This window comes from Cajanus cajan, chromosome 10 (assembly GCF_000230855.2).
Source record: "Cajanus cajan strain Asha chromosome 10, NIPB_CcT2T_4, whole genome shotgun sequence".
Classification (NCBI taxonomy): Eukaryota; Viridiplantae; Streptophyta; class Magnoliopsida; order Fabales; family Fabaceae; genus Cajanus; species Cajanus cajan.
This window is the reverse complement of record NC_138526.1, coordinates 2,995,911-3,022,919: the sequence shown is the minus strand read 5'-3', so window position 1 is coordinate 3,022,919 and position 27,009 is coordinate 2,995,911. Positions and strand designations below refer to the sequence as shown.

The 27,009-nt window shown below is 32.8% G+C and overlaps 1 protein-coding gene across 3 annotated transcripts; it reads left to right on the top strand.

The window, feature by feature from the left end:
* The first annotated feature begins 545 nt into the window (after positions 1-545).
* On the top strand, positions 546-27,009 carry LOC109812996 (callose synthase 2). 3 transcript variants are annotated; one of them, XM_083065269.1, is made up of 45 exons: positions 546-701; positions 791-847; positions 1,008-1,054; positions 1,583-1,818; positions 3,221-3,321; positions 3,589-3,707; positions 3,865-3,958; positions 4,085-4,195; positions 4,727-4,843; positions 4,934-5,026; positions 5,124-5,215; positions 5,774-5,900; positions 6,230-6,367; positions 6,470-6,546; positions 6,628-6,727; positions 7,238-7,360; positions 7,461-7,578; positions 8,227-8,561; positions 8,820-8,872; positions 8,971-9,031; positions 9,636-9,717; positions 9,796-9,845; positions 9,929-10,015; positions 12,261-12,398; positions 13,018-13,112; positions 13,259-13,343; positions 13,436-13,596; positions 13,687-13,810; positions 13,893-13,990; positions 14,072-14,198; positions 14,376-14,527; positions 15,035-15,144; positions 16,765-16,884; positions 17,010-17,078; positions 17,171-17,360; positions 17,455-17,611; positions 18,013-18,132; positions 18,215-18,333; positions 18,440-18,523; positions 22,299-22,411; positions 22,501-22,730; positions 23,066-23,863; positions 23,967-24,017; positions 24,487-24,672; positions 26,408-27,009. In XM_083065269.1, exons 4-45 carry the CDS (start codon positions 1,632-1,634, stop codon positions 26,654-26,656), a joined length of 5,841 nt encoding a protein of 1,946 aa, XP_082921395.1. In that variant the 5' UTR covers positions 546-701; positions 791-847; positions 1,008-1,054; positions 1,583-1,631; the 3' UTR covers positions 26,657-27,009. The 3 variants fall into 3 exon arrangements, with proteins under 3 accessions (XP_082921395.1, XP_082921396.1, XP_082921397.1); XM_083065270.1 differs by having other exon boundaries at positions 957-1,054; XM_083065271.1 differs by lacking the exons at positions 791-847; positions 1,008-1,054 and having other exon boundaries at positions 562-701.

Here is a 27,009-nt window from a genome sequence, read left to right as displayed (position 1 = left end):
CTTGAATTCATGATTTGAAATTCAATTTGTAAATTATTTATAAAAAAAAATTCTAGCGACAGTCTCTTACTTATTAATATTCTTTTTATTATTTGATTATTAAAATTTATTAAAAATTACAAAGTTTTAGATTTTACATTTCATTTAACAAGTTTTTAATTTGATTTAGTGATGGGATCAACCAAAATTTGCATTTTTCAATCAATAGTAGAGAAAGTATTAAAAACAAAAGTTAGATCGGTTGTCACCAGCAATTTTTCATGAAAAAAATATTGAGATCTATATGTTAGTTTGTTAAATATATTTCAATATTTTGAAAATTTGGAGTGAAACAACCTAGATTTAATCAAATCTAATAATATTTCTTTCAAATTATGCAGTTATCAATAGCTTCCCCTACACTTTGTTGCCACCTTTTCAATTTTTGTTTCCTTGCTTTATGCAAAATGTTTATTTTAGGAGGGGAACTACACAGAACCTCAAGTGATGACGTGGCTTTCTCTGATTGGAGGAACTTTACCCGCTAAAGATCATTGACTTTAAACAACCATCATGTCCATGGTGCATCCGCAGTTACAAATTACAATTGTTCTCTTTCTTCTTCACTCATTTCTGAGTTGTTGTTGGTTGCACTCTCACATGTTCATTCCCAACAACTATTGTTCTTTCACTTTCTGTTCCTCACACTCTTTGACAACCATGTAAGCTTCTTAACGTTGTTTTCCTTTCACTTTCTTGTAAAAGCTTTCTTTAATTTCATTTTTTTTTATTGTCACTTGGACTTGTGCAGATTGAAGACCCCCCATTTTTTTTTTGTTTTTAAAATATTATCCTTAATAATTAAGAGGTAAAATTTGATCTTCCTAATCACACTCTCCTCCATGTGCTTGCTTGCCAACCACATGGGTCATGTAAAAGTCGATGCTTTTTGCTGTTCTGCATGTTGGGTTGCTCAGAGATAGTGGGATACTGAAGAAATTTTGTTGCTTGATTGGTGTGTCCTACAGAAACGAAGATATCACTGCCTCTGTGGCAGCATCCATGGCCTTTTGAGGTGTGTTTATAGGCGCCTTCTTGCAATTAGGATTTTGGTTTTTCTTTCTAGTTTTGAATTTGGAAAGTTGGTTTTACTTATGTTTACTGATCATAGCATCAGTGGTTTTGGGGAATTTTCCCTTCCTACTAATTTCCTTTCTCCAATTTATTTGTATCGAGTTTATGTGGGTTGTATGGATACTCAACTTTTCACTGCAAATGGAATAGAATTTTTTCTTTATTCTGGATCATAAGAATAGTATAATCACATTCAACCTTGGATCTTATGCCCCCTCCAATCTTAATATAACACACAGAGGAATAGTGAGAGCAAGGGGTAGAGAGGAAAGAAAAGCTTTTGATCTCTGACTGTGCCAACTAACCAAGCTTAATATGTGTTTGCCTTTCTAATTATTGAAAAGTGATTATTATAACAGAATTGTGAAGGGTCAGTCTTTTGATTTGCCATCTTTCCTATAGCTGCCTATTATAGTTTCTGAAGGTATTTGCTATTTAATTTCATGTTTCACCTTTTTGCTTCTTCCAGGAGTGATAAAAGCTAGAAGTGAAATAGATTGATAAATTGAGGCATCAAGATGTCTTATAGAAGGGGGTCTGATCAGCAACCGCAAAGGCGGATACTACGGACTCAGACTGCTGGGAATTTGGGAGCTGACCCGATCTTGGACAGTGAAGTGGTGCCTTCCTCACTTGTTGAGATTGCTCCCATCCTCCGTGTTGCTAATGAAGTAGAGGCTAGCAATAGAAGAGTTGCTTATCTATGTAAGTTTCTATTTTAGATGTTGGGAAGTTGCACATCGCCTATCCCAAATTTTGGGGTGTGACTTATATATTTGTTGGGCAACTTTACCAATACCAATTGATTATAAGATGAAATCTAACATGGTATTAGAGTCTATAGCCCATTTTCGTGGTTCACTTATTCTTGTAGGCATGGCTTGGTTTGGTAGGTATCTGCTAAGGGGATTATTGAGAAGTCCCATATCGTTTGCCTCTCTCAGGGGTGTAGCTTATATATCTGTTTGGCAACTTTACTCAATGCCAATTGGTTTTGAGGTGAAATCTAATATTAGTGTGCATGAACAAGTGCACATGTGTACTGTATAAGGTGTGTTATTTGATAAGTTTGGTTAGGTAACTGCAGGGTTAACTCTTGTTCTGTAAGGATATGCAAAAGTTGAAGTCCAATATTGTTTGGAACCTTTAATGTTTAGAAGAATAGATAACATGTTGCTGATTTAAGAAAGGAAAACAAATGTGGTTCTAAGCCCTCATTGATGAACTGACTTACCAGATTCTTGGGTTGATTGGAAATGTTCCAGAGGGTCCTGTTAAAAATAAAATGGTCTCTTGTACTATAGAAGATTGAATATTTTAGAGTTTTGGGGTGGGAAATTTTTTGGTATGTTACAAACCAGTTGTTGGCATGCAAGTATTAATGAGAAGTCCTATATTGGATAGATATTATATCGAGTAACATATAAGTGAGAGGGATTTGTAAACTTAATATCTTAAGGTTTTGGGTTAAGTGCGTGTCTAGTTTCCATTTAGAAATGTGCATATCGAAAGTTTTTTGTGTCAAATCTGTGTAAAATAATGCAGAAGCTAGTAAGTTAGCTTCGTTTGATGTGCGTCAACCTATCCTAGACGTGTTCCCAAACATATGGTAAGATATCGTATCAAGTTCATTTGTGTGGTTAACTCTTAGCCCCAACAACCATGCAAATAATATTTAGAGGGGGTTGATTTGACCTTACGGCTTAAACCTCTCGTATTATCAAACCTGTATTTGTACAAATCATTAATTTTATTTGTAAAATACTAGAACGCACATGTTTTTCTTAGTCCTTAAATTTATTGCTTGTTCCAAATGTTGATGATCGGTAACTTCTGGTTCTTTAAAGTTTCACAAAGAATCAAAGCTATTTGTTTGATAGCTGAGCATATTGCTTCTTTCCATTTTATTGGTTAAGTCATCAGGTAAATGCTCTTTATATAGCTCATAAGTGGTCACTTCCATTATTGTATGTTTACTTTCCATTTTCCTTTGTTTATTCTATGTGGATATTATGTTAGTCTCACAGAATGACACAGCAACGAGATGCTTTCTGAACTTTGCTGTAAATTTTCTTCTATCTAATGCTCAAGTCTTTATTGTCATTAGGTCGGTTCTATGCCTTTGAACTAGCTCACAGACTAGATCCCCAATCTAGTGGACGTGGTGTTCGCCAATTCAAAACTGCACTTCTTCAGCGTCTAGAGAAGGTAAACTTCTGATTTAATTTGTTAAGGATTTTTTACATTTGTTTTCTTTGCCTAGTATTTTCAATCCTTTTAGGATTATTTCCTGCCTTAACTAATAAAAGCCACAATCAAAAGAGTTGAAAAGGCTTGTTTAATGACTTATTTTTGAGTATGTTAAGAAACCAAAGAACAAACGCTTCCTGATTCCTATGTGTTAGAGTAGCATAGATTAGAATGCATTTCTTTGGAAATTTTGAAGATATGGCAGCATTTTTCAATTATTAACAGGAAAACGTCACAACATATGAGGAAAGGAAAAAGAGTGATGCTCGTGAAATGCAAACTTTTTATAGGCAGTACTACCAAAAGTATATTGAAGCATTACAAAATGCTGCTGATAAGGATCGGTGAGTTGACAATCCAATTGAATCAATAATTTTTTCATTGACTTGATTATTCCTCTTATATTACACAATTATCTGTGAATTAGACTAGTTTCTGTTAATTTAATTTCTTTTTAATTGTAAAAGGAAAATACTGAAATTAACTGATGTGCTTCCCCAGTGCCCAGCTCACAAAAGCATATCATACTGCTGCTGTTTTATTTGAGGTATTGAAGGCAGTTAATCGGACAGAAGATGTTCCAGTATCTGAAGAGGTAAAAAAAATTACTTAGTCTATTGGTCACTGAATAAAGATTACATTTAAAGAGAATAATGTATAAATTCTTCCATTTTTTTTTTTGTTTTGATTATTACATTCTGTTTTTGATATTTAATTGCAGATTATAAAAACTCATACTAAAGTCGAGGAGCAGAAGCAATTGTATGCCCCTTATAATATTTTGCCACTTGATCCAGAGAGTGAAAAAGAGGCTATAATGAGATACCCTGAGGTTTGTTCTCTTTAATTATGTCTTTATCCATTTTTCATTTGAGTTAATGCTTGATATATAAGGTTCCAATAGGTAACACCCTGATGTAGAACTTGGAAACTCCTGTTTAAGCAAATGAAAACCTAAAAGACTATGCAAAAAGACTGTAGAATCACTGAATCAAAAACTGATTGCCTAGAAACATCAAGTCTTTCGGTAGGTTAAGCATTACCTGTGTTATGAACATGGGCAGAAGTAAAGATTAGGAGTCTGTTTGAATACAAACTTTAAAACACTTTTGAAAGCTTCTTTACAGAAAAAAATTCTTTATTTTTAGGAGAGAAGCTTTATTAATGCTTCTAACTTGTATTCAAATAGGTTCTAGAAAAACTCCAATAATTGACTAATGAAGCAATATATGGTTAATAATTAGTCATCCTTTTCATGTTGGCGCTGACTTAGTATTACTACTTTTAGCTGATGAATAACCCATGTTAGAATTTCTTTCAAAATTCAAAGTGTTGATTAGGTTGCTTGTACTTTCTTTTACAGATTCAAGCTGCTGTTTCTGCACTCCGTAATACTAGGGGTTTGCCTTGGCCAAAGCGTGATGGTAACAAAGCAAATGAAGACATTCTGGACTGGCTTCAGCTGATGTTTGGTTTCCAGGTAGTGACTGAACTGATCCTGTGTCTATCATTTGGTGTTTAATTTTTTTATATTTTATTCAAAAGTTATCTTTCTTGTACTCATGTGCAGAAGGGAAATGTGGAGAATCAAAGGGAGCACTTGATTCTTTTGCTTGCGAATGTACATATACGACAAGTTCCAAAACCTGATCAACAACCAAAGGTTTGCTTTTATGTATTGCTATGGCCTGGACTGTTATTTTCTGATTTAGGCATAATATTTTTTTTTGTTTCTTACATATTGCACTTTCCCTATTTAGTTGGAAGATCGTGCTTTAAATGAGGTGATGAAGAAACTCTTTAGAAACTACAAAAAATGGTGCAAGTATTTGGGTCGCAAAAGTAGCCTATGGTGAGATTTGCAAATCTTATTCCAGTAATTACTTCAAATGCTAGTTTATTTGAGTGTCAAATTGAAATTTATGATCTTATATTTACCTACTGAGTTATGGGTAGAGATCAATCTGCTGTTGAGCTATGTGAGTTGAGTGGCCTAAATGAAACCAAGCAAGCAAGCTTAGCTCAGTATCTTTTGAGAAGGTTATATACATAAACTTACATATAAAAAATGCATTTAAACCTGGATACATCATAGTATTTTGAATTTGTATTTATAATATTATAAATTTTTACTTTTTATGGATATATAACTATTGGAGCTAAGAGAATGAAAACTGGGATTGGCTTGGTTCTAGCGTTGCTTATGTAGACCCTATATTTACTTTGTTGTTTGGTACTTAAATTAGCATAGTTTGAAGTCAAGTAGACTGTAATTTTTTTTATAAGTTTGTTCTTTCCTTCTTTTGGTACAAGATGGAATTAGCTCATTTACTTGATATACATAAGTTGCTACTTCAGGACTTTGTAATACATATACTCTTTTAAAATATTTTTTTAAAATGATTGCTAGGTTACCAACTATTCAGCAGGAAATGCAACAGCGCAAATTATTATACATGGGTCTATATCTTCTTATATGGGGAGAAGCTGCGAATTTGAGATTTATGCCAGAATGCCTTTGCTATATATATCATCATGTAAGTATTATTTAAAATAAAGGGGATTGAAAAAAATGACTTTCTTCAGTCTAAAGAGAGAATAAGACCCTTCCCTCATTAGTGGTACACTCATTCCACCAAAAGTCTCTAATACGAACTCTTCCTTTTGACATACTATACCAGTCTACCTAAGATATTTTTATTTATTTTCCATTTATATTGCATACTTGCGTGTGCTTTGTTAGTTCCAAGTTTTGATGTATTATTCATCATATGTTGTCAAGTCATAATTTTCGGATGTTATTTGATTTGAATGTCAAAATAATTACGAACAGAACCTTAGTATCATTTTTTCTTCACCTACCTAGATGGCATTTGAGTTGTATGGGATGTTAGCTGGGAATGTTAGTCCACTGACGGGTGAACCTGTAAAGCCTGCCTATGGTGGTGAAAACGAGGCTTTTCTTATGAAAGTAATAAAACCAATATATGATGTAATAGCCAAGGTGAGCTTCTTCTTTTTTATAAGCTGAAGAACTGTTTTGGTTTACTTTTAGCATTTGATAGCCTTCTCTTATCTGTTTCATTGGATTTTTTCTCTTTTGCAGGAAGCTAAGAGGAGTAATTTGGGAAAATCAAAGCATTCTCAGTGGAGAAACTACGATGATTTAAATGAATATTTTTGGTATTATGCTTCTTTATGATCTAGTTGTTTTCCTTCATAATAATTTTTATCAATAAATGAATTATTGTTCCCAAATTGTAGGTCAGTTGATTGTTTTCGGCTAGGGTGGCCTATGCGTGTTAACTCTGATTTCTTCTTTGTGCCTTTTCCTCGGGATCAACGTCCAGTTGACAAAGATGAGGTATGACACATTTCATTTTTGGTGTGTGATTAGAGGATTGTATACCAATGGCCTTTTAAGCTTCTTGCTTTGCTGGAACTCCAAAGAAGCAGTCTATTACCATTATGAAGAAGCTTAATTAAGAGTGTGTGTATCCTGATGAAAACTGATTAAGATTCTCTTTAAGTCACTCCTGGCCTTCAGTGATACAAAATTTCATATATAGCTTATCTTGTGGTTTAGACTGTAATCATGAACATAACTAGTGCATTTTTATAACACTATACTATAAACATTCATGACCTTTTTTTCCTCATGTTATTGATGGAGTTTCAGTCTGGTACTTGTATTTAGGACTGCATATATAGTAACTTGGTATATATTAGAAGCTGCATACATCTGTCTAATTATTTCCTCTTGAAGTTCTTTTGAACAATCTAAATGTTGCCTCAAACATGAAACATGATCAAAGCAACCTCTCTGGCTTGCTCCATGAACTTATCCAAACTAGTGCTTGATTTTGGAAAACAGGAAAATAGAGGTTATTCTACAGATCGGTGGAGTGGAAAAACTAATTTTGTTGAAATACGCACATTTTGGCATGTATTTAGAAGTTTTGATAGAATGTGGAGCTTTTATATACTCTGTTTACAGGTAATAATTTCAGATTTGGTTTTTGATTTGCAATCTTTACTTACTTCATTCTGCATCCATTCAATCTAACGAGGTGCGCTGATCATGCTTTTCAATTAAGGCAATGGTAATCATCGCTTGGAATGGTTCTGGCCAATTAAGCACTGTATTTGATGGTGATGTTTTCAAGAAAGTACTCAGCATCTTCATAACTGCAGCAATATTGAAGCTTGCACAAGGTAGATAAAAACATTTAGTTTTTCTAGAGGTTGCAGCTCTTGTTTCCATATCAGTTTTCTGTATTAAAGTATTGAATCAGAGATGGAGATGAAGCACTATGTAACTCAGTTTTGCAGCAACAAAATGTGTCTTTCTTTCCACTTTACATTTTATATTCTCATTTTAGCAGTAAAATGTTAAAAATTTATTTCAGGTGATTTCTATTGTCTAGATTATGAAAATGAAGCCAAAGATGTTCAATGATGCTGATTATTTCATTTAATTAACGTTGGATAGTAAAGCATTCTCTGAGCACTTGGATTCATTTGATAGTAGCCAAACTCAAAAAGTATTCAGAAATTAGGAGATAGTATTCAGAAACAATTCTTCCAAGTGAGGCTTAGTATAATAATGAAGCAAGATGACGTAATATAATGAAATGTTTATTGAAAAGATTCATAAGATGTTGAATCTTTCATTTTTTTTTTTTCTGATATTTTATTTCAAAAAAGTTACTGAGAATTTTTGTAGGGACTCTTAGAATATCTTATTAAACTCCTCTTTTTTTTCTTTTTCTTTTTTTTCTTCTTATCTTTATGTTCAATTATCAAACATGTTCTACTTTATGAAGTTGCAACTTGATTATGCTGTCTTTTATACATTTCCAGCCATTCTTGATATAGTACTTAGTTGGAAAGCAAGGAAAGTCATGTCGCTTCATGTCAAGCTGCGGTATATATTTAAGGCAATATCAGCTGCAGTATGGGTCATAGTTTTACCAGTCACTTATGCTTACAGTTGGAAAAATCCATCTGGCTTTGCACAAACCATAAAGAATTGGTTTGGCAATGGTACAGGTTCCCCTTCTATGTTCATTTTGGCTATCTTCATCTACTTGTCTCCAAATATTCTCTCTGCACTGTTATTTGTGTTCCCATTCATTCGCCGGTATCTTGAGAGGTCTAACAATGGGGTTGTGAAGCTCATGATGTGGTGGTCTCAGGTAAATAGATGCATATATGGTTTGTATAATTATGGTTATATATTTTAGTGATATGCGTTCTTTCTTATAAATCAGTGGCTTTTTATCTTTCTTAAAACATACTTTTGACAAATATTATTTGTCTTGTCTAACTTTTCACAAAGATGATTGGAAGACACTGGTTTATGAGAAATATCATAAATTTAATATTTTTTCCTTTAATTTTTTTTTCAGTATTTCTTATTTCTTTCTCTTAATTTTCTTTTCAACAATTTGCAGCCTCGGCTCTTTGTTGGAAGAGGAATGCAGGAGGGTCCAATTTCATTGTTGAAGTAAGAGAATGAAGTTAATTTCTTCAATCCTCATTTATGATCATTTTCACTGGTTAGCTCTGCATTCTGATTGATTAAACTGTGTCTTTATTTTGTAGGTACACTTCTTTCTGGCTTATCCTAATTCTATCTAAATTAGCATTCAGTTACTACATGGAGGTAAAGATTTGATCCTGAAATATATATAATCTTTTTTATTGGTTTTTAGAATAATTACAATGTATGTCTGTCTAATGTGAATGACATTTGAACATCAAGTGTACAAGGTAGAATAGGGCATGAATAGGGAGTCTATAAAATTCAGTTTTGATTGGCTATTGATAAATTAAATTCTTATTATTTCATAGTTCTGGATCCTATTAGTATTTTCTTTTTCTCGTTCCTTGTTGCCTTCCGTTTTTTCAGTAAGTTCCACTTATTCCTGTATGGAGGAGGTTTATTGATTAATCATTGAAAAATGTATTTCTTATCATTTCGTATTTCTTTTGTGATCCTATTTTCTTCTTTCTCTTCACTTGATTCCTTATATCTACAAACTGGTTTATTCCACCCAATTTCACCGTGCCCATACCAATATTAGTACACGCTTCTGTGTATGTTGTATAGGAATTAGGGATTTCATATAATGGGATTATTGCAAATGATCTAAGGAATCCTTACATGTTTAGGACTGTATCTACATCTGCAAAGGTGCAGAGTTTTTACATAGCATATTATATTCATGTTTGTTAAATTCATCAGGTTCATTTGCTTTACCCTGCAGATTAAGCCTCTTGTGGCTCCAACAAAAGCCATCATGAAGGCTCATGTACCAGTTTACAAATGGCATGAGTTCTTCCCTCATGGTAACACTTGGAATAAATGAAAATGAATGTTGTTCATATGATGGGATTGTTATTAATATTATCTTCTACTACATGCAGCCAGAAGCAATATTGGTGTAGTGATTGCGATATGGTCCCCTATCATACTTGTACGTCTATCTTTCTGTCACGTCTCACCAATTGTATTATTGCTATTTGTGTGTTATAATAGTCAACTAGGTTCCCTTTGCAGGTCTACTTTATGGATACACAGATTTGGTATGCTATCTTCTCTACAATAGTAGGAGGCATATATGGTGCATTTCGACGTTTGGGAGAGGTTTGTCTATTGTGTTTGTGTATTAAACATCTGTTTCTAGTTTGAAAACTTTTATACCCACATTGTAATATTAACATTTTCTTAGATGTACAGATTACTAGGATCCATAGTTTCCATATGTAGGAGGTTTTAAGTTTTTGACATTAATGTAGTTTATGTAGGCAGGCCTATATATTAACAATCTCCGTCCTATGTTCAGTTTTCAATTAAACAACAATATCACCATTTCTCTCTTTTCAAATTAACTTTTCCTATTCTCTTTGTTCTGCTATATTTTGTTCATTGGAATTAGATTACTAATTTTTTTCTTTTTACACTTTCCACAGCCCGTTACCTAGTGGAAGAAGGCTTCTGTTGTTGTATTATTATTTCTCTTTTTAGTGTTAAATTATACTTTAATTATTTTAGAAACCCAAATTAGAAAACAGAAGAGAGAAAAGAAAAATGGTATTTCTTGATTACAAAAGAACAAAAAATAGGAGAGATAACATTCCTTCAAAGGTTTCCCCCTTCACAAAAGATTTCTGAGCAAAGCTCAATTCTAAAATGATACAATACAACAAAGATTGCCTCTTCCCTTAAATCCTCTCCTGTTTATTTGCCTCTCAAATCCTCTCTAAGTGACTAACCCTTTACTAACTACGTTAACTGTCCCAACAAATATGAAGTTTTTTTTTTTTTTTTTTTTTTTTTTTTTTTTTCCGAAAAAGGAAAAGATTTATTAGGACCTAATTGGTGGTGGAGATATCACAAGCAGTGACCTCCACCCAAACAACAAATACAATGAACACCAACACAACCTACTACCAAATTCAATATACATAATTTGAATTTGGCACTAGAGAGCAAACAATACTATGAACTTCAGCTCTTCATACATAACATAGGTTGAACTTGCCAGTGGTAAAACATAAGATTTACCTCTTTAACTTTAGAATTGATCCAGCTCTATGAAGTGAAAATTGCATCCGCTACAATCTTTTTTGCACAAGGGACTTTATTATTGAATATGCATCAAATCCTCTGCAGCCACAAAAGTTTAATTTGTTAGCTCACCAATATCTTTTTCTTATATACTTACAAAAGAAATTTTTTCATAAAACATGGTTGTATGTGACTCATGGAATGTGTAAATTCACAATTAGACTTGAAATGTGCCATGTGTTGGAAGGATTTTTTTTTCTTAGGCCACCATGTTATAGGTGTGAAGTCTCTATCTGCTTTAGCAAATTTGGTTGAGCACTTGTAGTGGGATCTACCTAGTCAACAATCTTTTTTTTTTCCATCCATAAGGCTTGAATGCAAGACCTTGTTTAAGAGATCTAAGTCTAGTTCTACCAGAAGGATTTATGTAGATATTACACAATTTTTTCTGAGATAACTACTTTTTTCTATCTTTGTAGCTGTGTCATATCTAACTTATATTAAAATTTCTAAGCTTTCCAATTTCATTTGGATCTTGCCCCTCCTTGATGATAATTCTGGCTTGATTGCTTACTTACAGTTCTAGGGCTTAATGTGCAGCCAATGGTTGCATGTTTTATGAATAAATTTTATGGATAAAATCTCTAAACTTTGGCATATATGGCTGGTGACATAAGGAATTTCAGAACTCAAAATGGAATTTCTTAGATGGAAATCTAATAAAGTATGTTAAGAACCTCGGTATAACAACACCACAAAAGCTAGTCATTGTAGTTGGAAAACTCAAGGCCATATAAAACCACATGGAAATCTCATACATCTAATATGAGACTCAAGTCCCATACCTTGCAATTGGATCCTAATATTCGACCACAATCTACAGCCCTAGTACCCGCCAAGTTGGTTGTGCACTAGCCCCTTTACTAGTCTGGAGCAAACATTACAATGTTGACATTGCTATCCACACTGCTTGTTTGTAGTTGAGAGATGTGGTGAAAAACTCAGATACCAATTGATAAGAAAAAAACTAAGATACCAATTGATATGAAACTCGGGAGAACCACATCACCGAAGCTAACTGTTATAGTCAAAAAGCCCAAGACCTTGTAAACCTCATGCTAGAACCCCATACTTCTAATGTTGGACTAGAGTTCCATACCTTGCAATTGGAACTTAACAAAGTAACAATAACATTGAAAGTTTCCACGGATTAATGTTCAAATTTTAATTGATGTCTTGTTTTCTTCATGTCATTTTGTTGTACAAACTATATCCTTCAAACTATGCTAAATAAATGTCATTGTTTTCATTTTGATTTCAGATTCGAACATTGGAATTACTGAGGTCTCGCTTTGATGCAATTCCAGCTGCTTTTAATGCTTGCTTGATTCCCACAGATCTGACCGAGAAGAAAAAAAGAAAGGGATTAAAGGCCAAATTTTCTAGCAAATTTGATCAGGTTTTGAAACTTTTCCACATTATCAAAATCTGTTACTGATGATAACTGTTATCTCAACACTCATCATTAATTTGCAAGCTTGGATTGTTAAAACATACTTTTGAGCTAGGAAACTTACAAGTAAGTTTCTTGGGAGCTTTGGAGAACATGTATTCCTAACTAAATCTATCCATTATAGAGGTTCAATGTAAAAAGAATGGTAGGGTAGCTTAGATTGGTGCTTCTTTTCTTGCTATACAGTCTATTTGGCTTGGTTCTAGAATTTAACATGGCAATTTTTCCTTACACACCTTTTATGTGACAAGCTTGCAGTTTTAATGTCACTTTTGATACACCTTATCTTATCTTATGACATCTATCTAACATCATTTATAACAACTTTATCGTAACTTACAAAGCTTTATCTTTACATGACACTTTATCTATATCACCTTATTCTTAACATGCAATAATAGTGATATGACAACAAGGGGTTTCCTTGTCAAATATGTTGCATTTGAGCTGAATGTTTTCTTTGTGGATATCATTCCTGATCTACCTGTCTTGTATTTTCTTTCTTTTTAATTGTAGTCTTCCTTTATCATTATATATTTGATTGTTGAAGAGATGGTTGTTTCAGGTCTCTTCTGATAAAGAGAAGGAATCTGCAAGGTTTGCACAGTTATGGAACAAAATAATCACTAGTTTAAGGGAGGAGGACCTAATTGATAACAGGTAGTGCTATTAACTGAACATTTCTCAATATCTTCTTAATTTTGTTCACAATGAACCTTGAATTATTACAATATTGAGATTTTCATGTTTTCGTGTGAGGTCTTTATTTTTGTTTCAAATGAGTCTGACTAAAATGCAACTTTTAGGGAAATGGATCTCATGCTTGTACCATATTCGGCTGACCTTTCTTTGGGCCTCATCCAGTGGCCTCCTTTCTTACTTGCTAGCAAGGTTCATCTACTTGTGTTCAATTGTTGTGTGTTTGTGTGCGGATAAGCTGCATCCTTTTTAGATTCATTTATGACTGTCTATTTGTTGCACAGATCCCAATAGCAGTGTCCATGGCTGAAGACAGTTATGGAAAAGGACAAGAACTGGAGAAAAGATTGACAAGAGACAAGTACATGAAATCTGCTGTTGAGGAATGCTATGCTTCTTTTAAAAGTATTATTAACTTTTTGGTTCTAGGAGAACGTGACAAAATGTAAGTTTCATATCTGAAATATGCATCAAAATAGAAGTTTGACAAAGTTTGATACACCCACATTGTTACATTATGGTTTCACTAATGCAGGGTTATACAGAATATTTTTCAACGAGTTGATGAACACATAGAAAAAAAAGATCTGCTAAATGAATTGAATCTGAGAGCTGTCCCTAGTCTATATGGACGATTTGTTAAACTGATTGAACGTTTGGTAATTATTTTTTTACTAGTAATGTTACATTTTCTTTTCTATCAAGTGTGAACTTTAACCAAATTTGTTGTTATTTATTCAGTTGGATAACAAAGAGGAGGACAAGGATTCAATTGTGATTCTCTTGCTTGACATGTTAGAGATTGTGACCAGAGATATAATGGAGGGAGACATTGAGGGGTAAGTCCTTTGAAATTTTCTAGATCCCATGCTATTTTGATAAGTTGTGATCATTTTGGATTCATTATCATTCTCCTGTAGTTTGCTAGATTCAAGCCATGGGGGGTCTTATGGCAAAGATGAAAGGTTCACACCTCTTGATCAACAATATACGTTTGGTAAACTTCAATTTCCTGTCAAAACAGAAATTGAAGCTTGGACGGAGAAAGTAAGCTTTACAATAATAAATGTTATTATTATGGAAAATGAAAAGTTATATGCTTGCTCTCAACCTCATTTTACTCAGATTTCGGATGTTTGTGTAATTCTATTTCTAGTTTTTCAGTCTACTAATCCCTTGTGATGATATGGTGTATTCATTTTATTGGTTTGTCGTTTTTGACAGATAAAAAGGCTTCATTTACTGCTTACTGTCAAGGAGTCTGCTATGGATGTTCCGTCCAACTTGGATGCTAGAAGGCGTATATCTTTCTTCTCTAATTCATTGTTTATGGATATGCCACCTGCTCCCAAAGTTCGGAATATGATGTCCTTCTCGTAAGCTCATTTCATCATGAATTTATGTTGCATATTAGAGCATCATTTTGTGATTTATTATCGAGTAAATCACACTCCATTATCTTGAGTATTGTCAAAAGGACAATAAATACTATATTAGTGCCTTTCATACATTCTTTATGATTATGATATATGCAATAACGATTAAGGAGCATTTTGAAGTACAACAGAGATGTCAACGATAAAATGCTTGTTTGAATAAACTTTTCCAAAAGTACTTATGAGAGAAGATTAAAATGAAATGAATTTCTCCAAAAGTTAAAATTAGTTTATGCATAAACTAATTTGTAAAAATTCTTTGATATTAGTGTCTCCAAAAGCTTATTTTTAACTTATGTTTAAACTAATTTTAGTTTATACGAAAATTTACTTCATTTTTCTTTCTTATTTTCTTCTCCCGTAAGTTTTTATGGAGAAGTTTATTCAAAAAGGCTTATAATCTTTATATAAACTATATTAATGGTGTTATATATCTTAATTTTGTAGTGTCTTGACACCATACTTTGACGAACCTGTTCTTTTCTCCCTAAATCATCTGGGAGAGCCAAATGAAGATGGAGTCTCTATCCTCTTTTACTTGCAAAAGATATTTCCAGGTTTCCCCATTTCCTCTAGATATTTATCAAAGAACTGCTTGATCTCAAAGCTCATGTTGTGTATCAACATAGAGCACAAGAATGGTTGCAATAACTGTAGCATGCCACCATGCAAGAGTCCTTTGGGCTTGAAATGTAGCAAAAGTTTATTGTACTGAAACCGTATAATGTGTTGGAAATATGTTGTGAAAATATAGAAATATTGTACCTTGCATTGAAATTCATAGTTTAAAATTGAAAAAGGAAAATTGCAATTAAAATTCATAGATGAGAATGCCCATGTACAGGATCACAATCAATTTGAAATTCCTAAAAATCTCATCTGTTACCAGACTTATTTGGGATTACATTAACAAACTAAAAACAAAATATAAAAGATAAAATCTGCAACAATATCAAAGATCCTATCTAAAACTTATTCAAAATTCAAATTTTAAATAAGGAAAAATCTCATAAATCTAACATATTGCATTAACTAAAATTTAGTTAGAAGTTGATGTGCATGAATCTAATCCTAGAACACTTGGTCAGCTTGTCTTAGAACCATCTAACCTAAAATCATAAATTGATAAGCCAGGGCCAAGCCTTTGATTTTGCAGTCCTAATGAAGAGTAGCAGATCTAAAAATTTTAGGCTGTAGCAAGCACAGTTGAGATGGGTGGGGTTCAAATTTTCTTAGAAATATATTGATAGGGATTATGGGGTGCCCGAGTTCCACAATCCACATTGAGTAGTATGGATGCTCAATGGAGTACTAAGTGGCTTGGTTCTGCTCCCTTAACGGCTAACCTGTAAGGGAGGGTTCCCCAAGTGCTTAGGTGCTTATCAATTGGTTTTAGAGTTGGTTGTCTTGTTGGTGTCTTGAAAAAGGCCTATGTAGCACGGATTAAGACCCAACACAGATATGGAGATGTGGCAAAGTCAAAATCATAGGACACATGAACATGACATATATATAATATATAATATATAATATAAATAACATGACAAAAAAAATATATTGATATGAAGGATTCTATTCTATTATGTGAAGGTTAAGTAAGTAGAGATGTGAGAACAATTCCCTTCCTTGTTTTTGTTTTTATCAAGATTTTTTTTTTCCTTTTAAAATCCTGGATCCTCCCTTTATTGTTTTTGCTTTTATCAAGATTTTTCTTTTAAAAATCTCGAATTCGCGTGTGGGAGAGTTAGGCTGCATGCATGGGAGAGTTGGGCCACACATGTTGGGGTGTTTGGTTGTGCCCGTGTCTGCATCAGCATGTCCGTTTTGTGTGTCCAAAACTGGGAGTGTCCATCTTGTTGGTGTCTGCAACTGAGATGTGTCTAATTTATTCGGACATGGTCGCGTCATGGTTGAGTATTATGGGGACATTGACCAAATACTATAATAGAACTTGAGTATTATGGGTACATTGACCAAATACTATAATAGAACTTGAGTATTAAGGGGACATTGAACAAATACTATCATGGTTGTTGAAAACTATATAAAATTTGGTGATGACAACCCCATTACCAATAACTTGGTCCATCCTTTCTAATGATGTGCTTTTTTCCTCTCCTATCACAGTCTGTACAATTCTGTAATGTAATTTTACGTCTGATCATGATTTACTGCAGATGAATGGAAAAACTTTCAACAACGTTTGGGTTATAAAAGTGAAGAAAAAATCAGAGAAGAGTTTGAAGAAGAACTCCGTTTATGGGCATCATACAGAGGCCAGACATTGACCAAAACTGGTACATATTACTTCCTCTCCCTCCACCAACCTTACTGCACGTCAGATGCGTGATTTGAGTATCTATTTTGCATTGTATAATTATGAATTTCCTCTATTCCTTTTCACTTTATTCTATGAGTGAAGTCCGAGGAATGATGTATATCCGTCAAGCATTGGAGCTACAGGCTTTTCTTGATATGGCAAAGGATGAAGGTACATTGAAAGATTCCTTGCAAAAGAGAGAGATCATTTATTATCTTATATATATTATAGACTGAGCTTAACATTTCCATTTCACTTCACAGAATTAATGAAAGGTTACAAGGCTGCAGAACTAGAGAGTAAGGAAAATACAGCCGGTGAGCGGTCACTGTGGACACAATGTCAATCATTAGCTGACATGAAGTTCACATATGTAGTTTCATGTCAACAATATAGTATTCATAAGCGATCTGGTGATCCCAAGGCAAAAGAGATTTTAAAGCTTATGATTAAGTATGTCTCTCAAATCAAACCTCCTTACTTGATATAGCTTATGCAAGCACTACTGTCTGTCCTGCAACATTCACTACTACTGTTATAATTGCAGGTACCCATCTCTTCGAGTTGCTTACATTGATGAGGTTGAAGAGCATAAAAAAGATTCATCCCGAAAAACAGATAAGGTTTATTATTCAGCTCTAGTGAAAGCTGCTTTACCAGCAAAATCAAAGGATTCATCTGAAACAGTTCAGAGTTTAGACCAGGTACTTTTTGTTGACCATTCCTGAAATTATGATTACTAAAGTCAATAGATTGAAATTGGTGAAAACCTGCACATTTTTCAAAGCTCAATGCTGAATAAGAAACCAAAATTCGTATAGAGACATGAGTGACAGACAATTTCTACAACAAAAGCATCAGGCACATCCTGAGGAATTTTTCCTGTTGGAAGGGAATAAATGGCAAATTGATCTTTCCTCTATTTTTTTAAATTATTGTGTAAAATAATCAACAAATTGTAGATGGATAGATTTTTCAAATATATCCAGTGCAATATATATATATACATACATATATATATATATATATATATATATATATATATATAAAATATTCTTGATAGTAACAATGGTTTTCATTTTATTGATTGGTTATTTTGGTGTAGGTAATTTACAAAATAAAGCTTCCAGGACCTGCAATATTGGGTGAGGGGAAGCCAGAAAATCAAAATCATGCCATCATTTTTACTCGTGGGGAAGGCTTGCAAACAATTGATATGAATCAGGTCTTTTGCATTATTTATATATATGAAAGAAGGGAAAGCTAGCTTTTGAAAAGAATCAGATTGCTAAATATTTGTGAAACAGGATAACTATATGGAAGAAGCTTTCAAAATGAGGAATTTGCTGCAAGAATTTCTGGAAGAACATGATGGTCCGAGAAAGCCAACAATACTTGGACTCAGAGAGCATATATTTACTGGCAGGTATGATCTGTTGTATCAATTTCAATTTACTTGGCATCATTTCTGATATAATATGAAATCCATCAGTGTTTTCTGTTTCTCTTTATCTACCTTGTGTTTCTTGCAGTGTTTCATCACTTGCATGGTTTATGTCCAATCAGGAGCATAGTTTTGTGACAATTGGACAAAGATTGTTGGCTTACCCCTTGAAGTAAGTGTTTTTTTTTGTTTGGTTCCAGTATTTATTGGAGGCATACGATGAGATGTATTGCAGAATACTTACCTAATCTCCTATGTATATTATTAGTCTAGGTTAAATTCTAATGTTAGACATCTAGTTCAAGGCAACTCAGTTACACTATGAAGATGATTAGGCTCCTAAAACAATAAGAATTCTAGTATTCTATAGTTACTTTTGGAACCAAAGAGAGCTACTGCATGGCAGAGAGAGAGAGAGAAAACAATAAGAGTTCTAAAATATTCTATAGGTGCTTTTGGAACAAAATAGAGCTACTACCTGAGAGAGAGAGAGACCTGGTCATGGTTCAACAACCCTTGTCATCATGACCTCCTTGTGTCATGAAGATTACATGTATATTCTATTGGGATACAAACAAGTCTCACATTGATAAAATAAGAGAAAAAATAACAACTTATAAAACATACTCATACTCCAATGAAAGAGAGGCCTTTTGGGTGATAACCAAAAACAAAACTGTGAGGGCTTACAGTGACGGATCCAAAAAATTTAGATAGTGGGGGCAATATCTAGTGTTAAAAATTTTACATATAATTTTTAAATATATAAATATATATTATAATTATTTTTTTACAAGCTTTTATATCTACGATTACGATTAAAAATGAAAATAAATTAAGTCAAACTAGGTTATATTACAATTTAATAGGTTTGAATCTAACTTTTTAAAAAAATACATGTTCTAAAAATGACTTATTTATCTGTTATAGACATTTTTTTTAAAATATTTGGTTAGAACTACAATCCTAAAGACCTACTTTATAATAATTTAACACTAATAAAAACATAAAAAATAAATATATTAAATTGTATAAAATTAAGTTTAATTTATTTATTATATAAATATGTTTTTAATATTTAATATAAATTTTTAGATGATAATTTATTTTAAAATATATTTTATAATAAAAATTCTAGATAGAACATAAATCATTCAATCTTTTCTATTTTGATTTTTTTTAATCTAACGTATACTATAAATAGAAAGTACAAAAAGTAAACATGCATGTTATAAATTTTATTTTATCAAAAATTAATTTTTTTAATATATTACATTATATATGTGAGCATTAATATATATATATATATATATATATACATACATGTATTATGACTAAATTTTTTTAAAAATGATTCTTATTAAAGAGTATTTTTTTTTATCACATACAAAAAATCTCTTTATAAATTTTGATAAATATTAAATAAATGAATATTTTTTTTGAATTTATATTTTATACATATGATAATTTAAATATATATATTTATTTTACTAAAATATAAATTTTATTTTTTAAAATAAAAAAATATGTATGAGTAAAATGGTAGTGGGGGCAAGTGCCCCTACTATCATACATGTACATCCGTCCCTGAGGGCTTAGGGTCAAAGCGAACAATATCTCATCATTGTGGAGTATACTTGTGTAATAATCTTATAAAAATAACTCTCATAAAATATCCCTTCAGACAAATACCATAAAGGAATCCTATCATATCCTTTTATTCCTCTAATAACTCCATTAAATGACGCTTAAAGCATATTGCTTCAATGCATGACCTCCCAGGCATGGTAGTTGAATCGGATACAAATAGTGTATCGGAAAGCTTATATTTTGAATCGTGAATCGAATCGTATCGTGAATCGTAAGATTCATGATCAATAAAAACATATATATATATATATATATATAAACAAATATAAAAAAATAAAATCATACATTAATATATAGTTAATAATATATAAATATATTCTAATTTATTTATTTTTACATATATATATAAATATTAAATAATTTATAATACATATAATTAATGATATACATATAAAAATAGAAACATAACTTAATTTATACATTAAATAATTTCAATAATTAAAATTTATAGTAGTTAAACAAAATAATAAAAAAATTAAGAAAACAAAATATTTAAGGTTTTATATTAAATTTTTTATTACTTAAAATATTATCTGAATTATAATAATAATTAATAATAAAGAGAAGTTACCTTCTTAAAAAAAAAATAGTGAAGGCCAAATCAAAAGATAAAATAAAATTTGGGCCCATTTGGCCCAACTTTTCTTTGAAGAAGACAGGTTGCATATGCCGGAGATGACAGAGTCACCGCCGGAGGAGACACAGTCGCTGTCAGAGAAGATAGATCGACGGAGATTCGTCGGAGAAGAAGACAGATCGGTGGAGGATCGGCACTTTCCCTCTCTTTTCTGCATTTTTTTTAGGGTTTCCAGAATCAGGTCGCGCGTGACTCGATCCAGTTTCGAGGCGTGACCCGCTGTTTCGAAATCGTGCGATTTCGTCCAGAATCGCGATTTTTCCGATTCACGCAACGATACGCACGATTCACATGCGATTCTTAATCAAAAACGAGACAACTTGCGATTCGTATCGCGGAAGCTCGGAATCGTATCGTATCGTACGATACGAATAGCGATACATCCGATACTTACTACCATGCTCCCAGGCATAAATCCATATTGATTTTCAGTAGTGTGAGTGTTGTGTATTGATCTCTGCTCAATTACCCTTTCTTAGGACTCACAAGCTCTGTTCCTCTATAAGTTATGCAACTTTGTATATCTCCCTTCTTATAAATAGAGATTAGAGTACTACCCCTCCACTCTTCCAACATTATTAGACATCTTAATCTCGTAAAACAACTTCGTGAGCCAATTAATACCATTCTCACCACAAGAAGATCAACGTACATATGAGATATGTACACCCATGTCCAACCAATTTATGTGGTTTTATACGTATAAATATGGTTAATTTTATTTTACATAGGTTAAAAATATATGAACTTAGTTCTATATATAATTATCATTATATATGGTTAAGTCTTAAGTGTTGTGACTTTTAAGGTTATTGAAATATTTATCAGTGGTTAATTTTTCATCATAAGTGATTAATAATATCATGAAATTGTGAATTGATTAATAGTTTAATACCATGTGTGAATATAGTGAATCGTGTCTTACAAGTGGTTAATAGTGTTATGAAATTATTGATTATCTTAAGTGGTTAAACTACATATGTAAATATGTTTAACTTTATTACAAATGGTTAAAAATAAATTAATATGGTTGAATCAATTATGATTGTGATTTTGTAATGAGGTTCTTGAAATGTCTAATGATGGTTGACTTTGGTTCGTAATTGGTTAATGATGTTTATGATTTTAATTAAAAATTTGATAGTATTTTACTACTCTGAAAACAAATTTAACCATATTTATATACGTAATTAACCACATGCGTTGAGTGGATACCATATGTATATTTTTGTATGTACAACAATTACTCTTTCTCACCTAAACCCTTCCATATATACATTATCTAGTCTATCTGCTCTGCCATATGCAAACCTCTCCAATGCTTTTTTAACCTCATGTTACTGAAATCTTCAATAAAAGGTATTACTTATGTCCTCATATCTTGTTTTTAGCCTATCTGAAAAACGAATTTCAGAAAAAAAAAATACCCTTTAGCAATAGGAGCCTAGTTACTAGTTATCATAATCATAATCAAAGTTATTCAAACCCAAAATTGGCTAGAATACAGATATTAGTTATATTTCTTTATGTTAAGGATGGTCATGGTGTGTCACAATTCAGATGTTATCAGTTGAAATGAAACGTTTAGTCTTCACGTCTCCACCGGTTGTGCCAATTATGGTTTGATGATCTTAGTAATGTTTTTGTTCCTTTCATTCAGAGTGCGGTTCCATTATGGCCATCCAGATGTGTTTGATAGACTTTTCCACCTGACAAGAGGGGGTGTAAGCAAGGCCTCTAAGGTCATCAACTTGAGTGAGGATATATTTGCAGGCATGTACTTTAGTTTCTCTTCCCATATGTAACTTGTTTCTATTTCTTTCATAGAGGTATCAGTAGTAAAGTTTCTGTTTGATCTGCAGGTTTCAATTCTACATTACGTGAAGGCAATGTCACTCATCATGAGTACATACAAGTTGGTAAAGGAAGGGATGTGGGTCTTAACCAGATATCAATGTTTGAAGCAAAAATCGCCGCTGGGAATGGTGAGCAGACAATGAGTAGAGACATATACAGGCTTGGACACCGTTTTGATTTCTTCCGAATGCTATCTTGTTATTTCACTACCATTGGCTTCTATTTCAGTACCCTGGTATATTTGAAACCTAACTTACTTCTTGTAGCATAGATGAATATGATTTGTTTGGGTAAACTTTTCCATGAACACTTTTAGGAAACAAAAATAGGAAGAATAAATGAAATAAACTTCTCCATAAGCTAAGATTAGTTTATGCATAAGCTAATTTGTAAAAACTCTTTTATTAGCTTCTCATAAATCTTATTTTTAATTCATGCATAAGCTAGTTTTAACTTATGAAAAACTTTATTTCAATTTTTCTTCTTATTTTTCTCTTAGATGTGCTTCTAAAGAGGCTTATCCAAACAGGTCCTATGATCCATTTCAAATACTGACGTTGGTTTTGACAGATAACTGTTCTCACAGTTTATGTATTCCTTTATGGACGGCTCTATCTTGCCCTTAGTGGAATTGAGGAAAGTCTGAACAAACAGAGAGCTATTCGAGACAACAAAGCTCTTCAAGTAGCTCTTGCTTCTCAGTCAGTTGTGCAAATTGGATTTTTGTTGGCCTTGCCTATGTTGATGGAAATTGGCTTGGAGAGGGGATTTCGCGAGGCATTAAGTGAATTTGTACTGATGCAGCTACAGCTGGCTCCTGTGTTTTTCACATTTTCTCTTGGAACAAAAACACACTATTATGGAAGGACATTGCTTCATGGAGGTGCACAGTACAGAGGCACTGGTCGTGGTTTTGTGGTGTTTCATGCCAAATTTGCTGATAACTATAGGCTCTATTCTCGCAGCCATTTTGTTAAGGGAATTGAATTGATGGTTCTGCTTGTGGTCTACCATATATTTGGCCATGCATACAGAGGAGTGGTCGCCTATGTTTTAATTACCATAACCATATGGTTCATGGTAGGGACATGGCTCTTTGCTCCCTTCCTTTTCAATCCATCAGGCTTTGAGTGGCAGAAGATAGTTGATGACTGGACAGATTGGCACAAATGGATAAGCAACCGTGGCGGCATTGGTGTACCGCCGGATAAAAGTTGGGAATCCTGGTGGGAAAAGGAACATGAGCATCTCTGGCACTCCGGAAAACGTGGCATTGTTGCTGAGATAATATTAGCCTTCCGTTTTTTCCTATATCAATATGGCCTTGTGTATCACCTGTCAATAACTGATACGACTCAAAGTGTTCTGGTAAGTGCTTTTCTCATATGGATCTCTTAGGCATACTCCTTTGGCTGTTTATGATCCTAGCAACTAGGATACCAGTTTAATTGTAGTTACTTTTGGCTTACAGGTTTATGGTGTTTCATGGATGATAATCTTTGTAATATTGGGTTTAATGAAGGTGAGCATTCACATTATTATATTCTGTATTGTTAAAAGATTTGGTGTATTCTTTGTTCAGGGAACATGTTTTGTTTATGATCACTATTAATCAGTTTAAGCTTTATGTTTCTTGAAAAAATAAACAATTAAGGAAATAAGATAAAACCAAACTTCATTACAAAAATAAATAGAGACACTTCTACTGTTGTGACCTGTGTTTGGTTCTGTTCAATCTTATTTGCAAAAAAAAGTAGTATTAAAAGCTCATATCATATCCACATAATATACCATCTTTTCATTTAACTTCTAATATCATTCTGTTTCCATTCTGATCAAGAGTAGACATATTTATATGCATCTCTTCTCACTGCATAACGGTTAACAAAATATTGCTGAGGTACAAGCTAGGGTTGAAAAGTCATGATATCCACACTCTACTCTTGAAACACCCTTCACTCATCCTTTTCTATACTACTGAATTTTTGCAGGGTGTATCTGTCGGCCGGCGCCGGCTCAGTGCAGATTTCCAGCTTTTATTTCGATTGATTAAGGGTTCTATTTTCATAACATTCCTTACCATCTTCATATTACTAATAGCAGTGGCCAATATGACAATTAAGGACATAATAGTCAGCGTTCTAGCAGTCATGCCAACGGGCTGGGGGTTGCTGCTGGTCAGTATATACTTCTTTTCATCACTCACAATTTCTTTAGAGTCCATATATAATTTGATCCCTGAAAGTAACAACTTATGTTGCTTTGATCCTAAGAGTACACACCTAAACAAATTCATCTCCAAAAGTTACATGCTAACTAGTTTACCCTATCAAGTTGTTAACTTTTGTTGGGATACAAACAAGTCCCACATTGATAAAATAAGAGAAAAAAATAACAACTTATAACACATAGACATATTCCAATGTTAGAGAGGCCTTTTGGTGATGACCAAAAGCAAAACCGTGAGGGCTTAGGCCCAAAGCGCACAATATCTCATCATTGTAGAGTATGTTTGTGTAATAACTTTATAAAAATAACTCTCATAAAATATCTCCTCAGACAAATATCATAAAATAACCCTAACAGTGTTGGGATACAAACAAGTCTCACATCGATAAAATAAGAGAAAAAATAACAATTTATAAAGCACACACGTACTCCAATTCAGAGAGGCCTTTTGGGTGATGATCAAAAGTAAAATCATGAGGACTTAGGTCCAAAATGGACAATATCTCATCATTGTGGAGTTTGTGTGAAATAACCTTATAAAAATAACTCTCATAAAATATCCCCTCAGACAAATATCATAAAATAACCCCAAGAACTTCCTAACAATTTAATCTCACAATGGACTAATTTGTATACACAAAAACCTTTAATAGACATTTTTTTCACGGATTATAAGTTCATTCCCGAGAATGTAAGCATGGACATGTAATATTTCGTGTTTGTTACAAGTTTTGAAAAATCATTCCTAGGTATTATTCATTCCTAGGAAAGTTATCCTATCATGTTTTCTACATTTTTATTCTCATGTTGAAGCGGTGCAAAAATGATATTCTCATGAGAATATGGGAAGTTATGTTTTAACACACTTATAACTTCCTTTTTTTATTTGAATTATTTTCATTTTTTAAAAAATACTCCAAGAAATATTAGGATGCAACCAAACATGTTTTCTAAATATACCCGGAAATAACGTTCTAGTTAAAATATTCTCGGGAATATGATTCCTGAAAATGAACTTGTAATATGTGAAACAAATGCCTCTTTAGGGATCAAAGCAATGTAAGGAGAATTTATTAGATGGTCTAGGATTAAGTGGTCTTGACCACTCTCTTCATGACACGATAACTCTTTTTCATAAATTGTAAAATGTGGTTACATGTTGCGTGGAAATTGATTGTGGTCCTTGACCATGTAAACATTTCTCCAATGCAAGATGCCACTCTGACCAAAATAATTGCTCCTTTTATGTCTTTTATAAGCAACAAAAAATACACATTTTTTTTTCTCTCTCAAATATTAGTAAATTTTAACTACTTTTGTTTCAATGTTTTTTCTAAAATATCTTTCTTTAATACATGATTCTTTAACTACACTACTTTTTTGGGCATTTACAACATGAAAAATTTAGGAAGAATATTAATACGAGATTAGTTAAATTTAATGCAATTTACTAATTTCCTTAAAATGTGTAAAATCAGGTTTTTTTGTTCTCTTGCTTATAATAGAGAACAAGGGAGCAATTCTTTTTGTTTGGGTGGTATCTCTCTTTTGCCACATCCTCCACAAACATGAAATTTTCATTGTCAAAATGTAAAAAAGTGACACCCCAATATTTCTGCTCACAATCCTGTTTATACAATTACTCATTACATTTTCTTTGCTTTTGTTCATGTTCTCTAAAAGATTGCACAAGCTTGTAAGCCTCTCATTGAAAAAGCTGGGTTCTGGGGTTCTGTTCGGGCACTTGCTCGTGGATATGAAGTAATAATGGGGTTGCTTCTCTTCACACCTGTTGCTTTCTTGGCATGGTTCCCATTTGTTTCAGAGTTCCAAACTCGAATGCTTTTCAACCAAGCTTTCAGCAGAGGTTTGCAGATTTCTCGTATTCTTGGTGGACAAAGAAGTGATCGCTCCTCCAACAACAAAGAGTGACACCAAGTTTCATTTTCATCTATTATCTTCATCAAACGTTTCAGCCAAGTGTGGTTACATAATTCTAAGAGTTTTGACTTTAAAGGTTGTGGTTATCATAGTCACATTCTTTAAATAATGTGACCACACATGATTGGATGATAATTAAAGATAATAAGATGTTTGTACATTTGCATAAGCATACAAGCCACTTTGTAAATGCGGTTTTGCAACTTATTCCTATGTTGAACATTGTACATACATGCTTAGTATGAATTACATAGTTGTATCACAATAGCAAGGCTCTCTAATCTGTAAATTATACCATGTTTTATAATTTCTGATGCCAATTGATTAAAATAATTTTATTTTAA

Coding starts and splice junctions, on each gene's coding strand:
- LOC109812996 (XM_083065269.1), top strand. CDS start 1,632: ATGTCTTATAGAAGGGGGTCTGATCAGCAACCGCAAAGGCGGATACTA. Junction 6,547..6,627: donor GATTTAAATGAATATTTTTG/GTATTATGCTTC, acceptor CCCAAATTGTAG/GTCAGTTGATTGTTTTCGGC. Junction 10,016..12,260: donor CATTTCGACGTTTGGGAGAG/GTTTGTCTATTG, acceptor TTTTGATTTCAG/ATTCGAACATTGGAATTACT.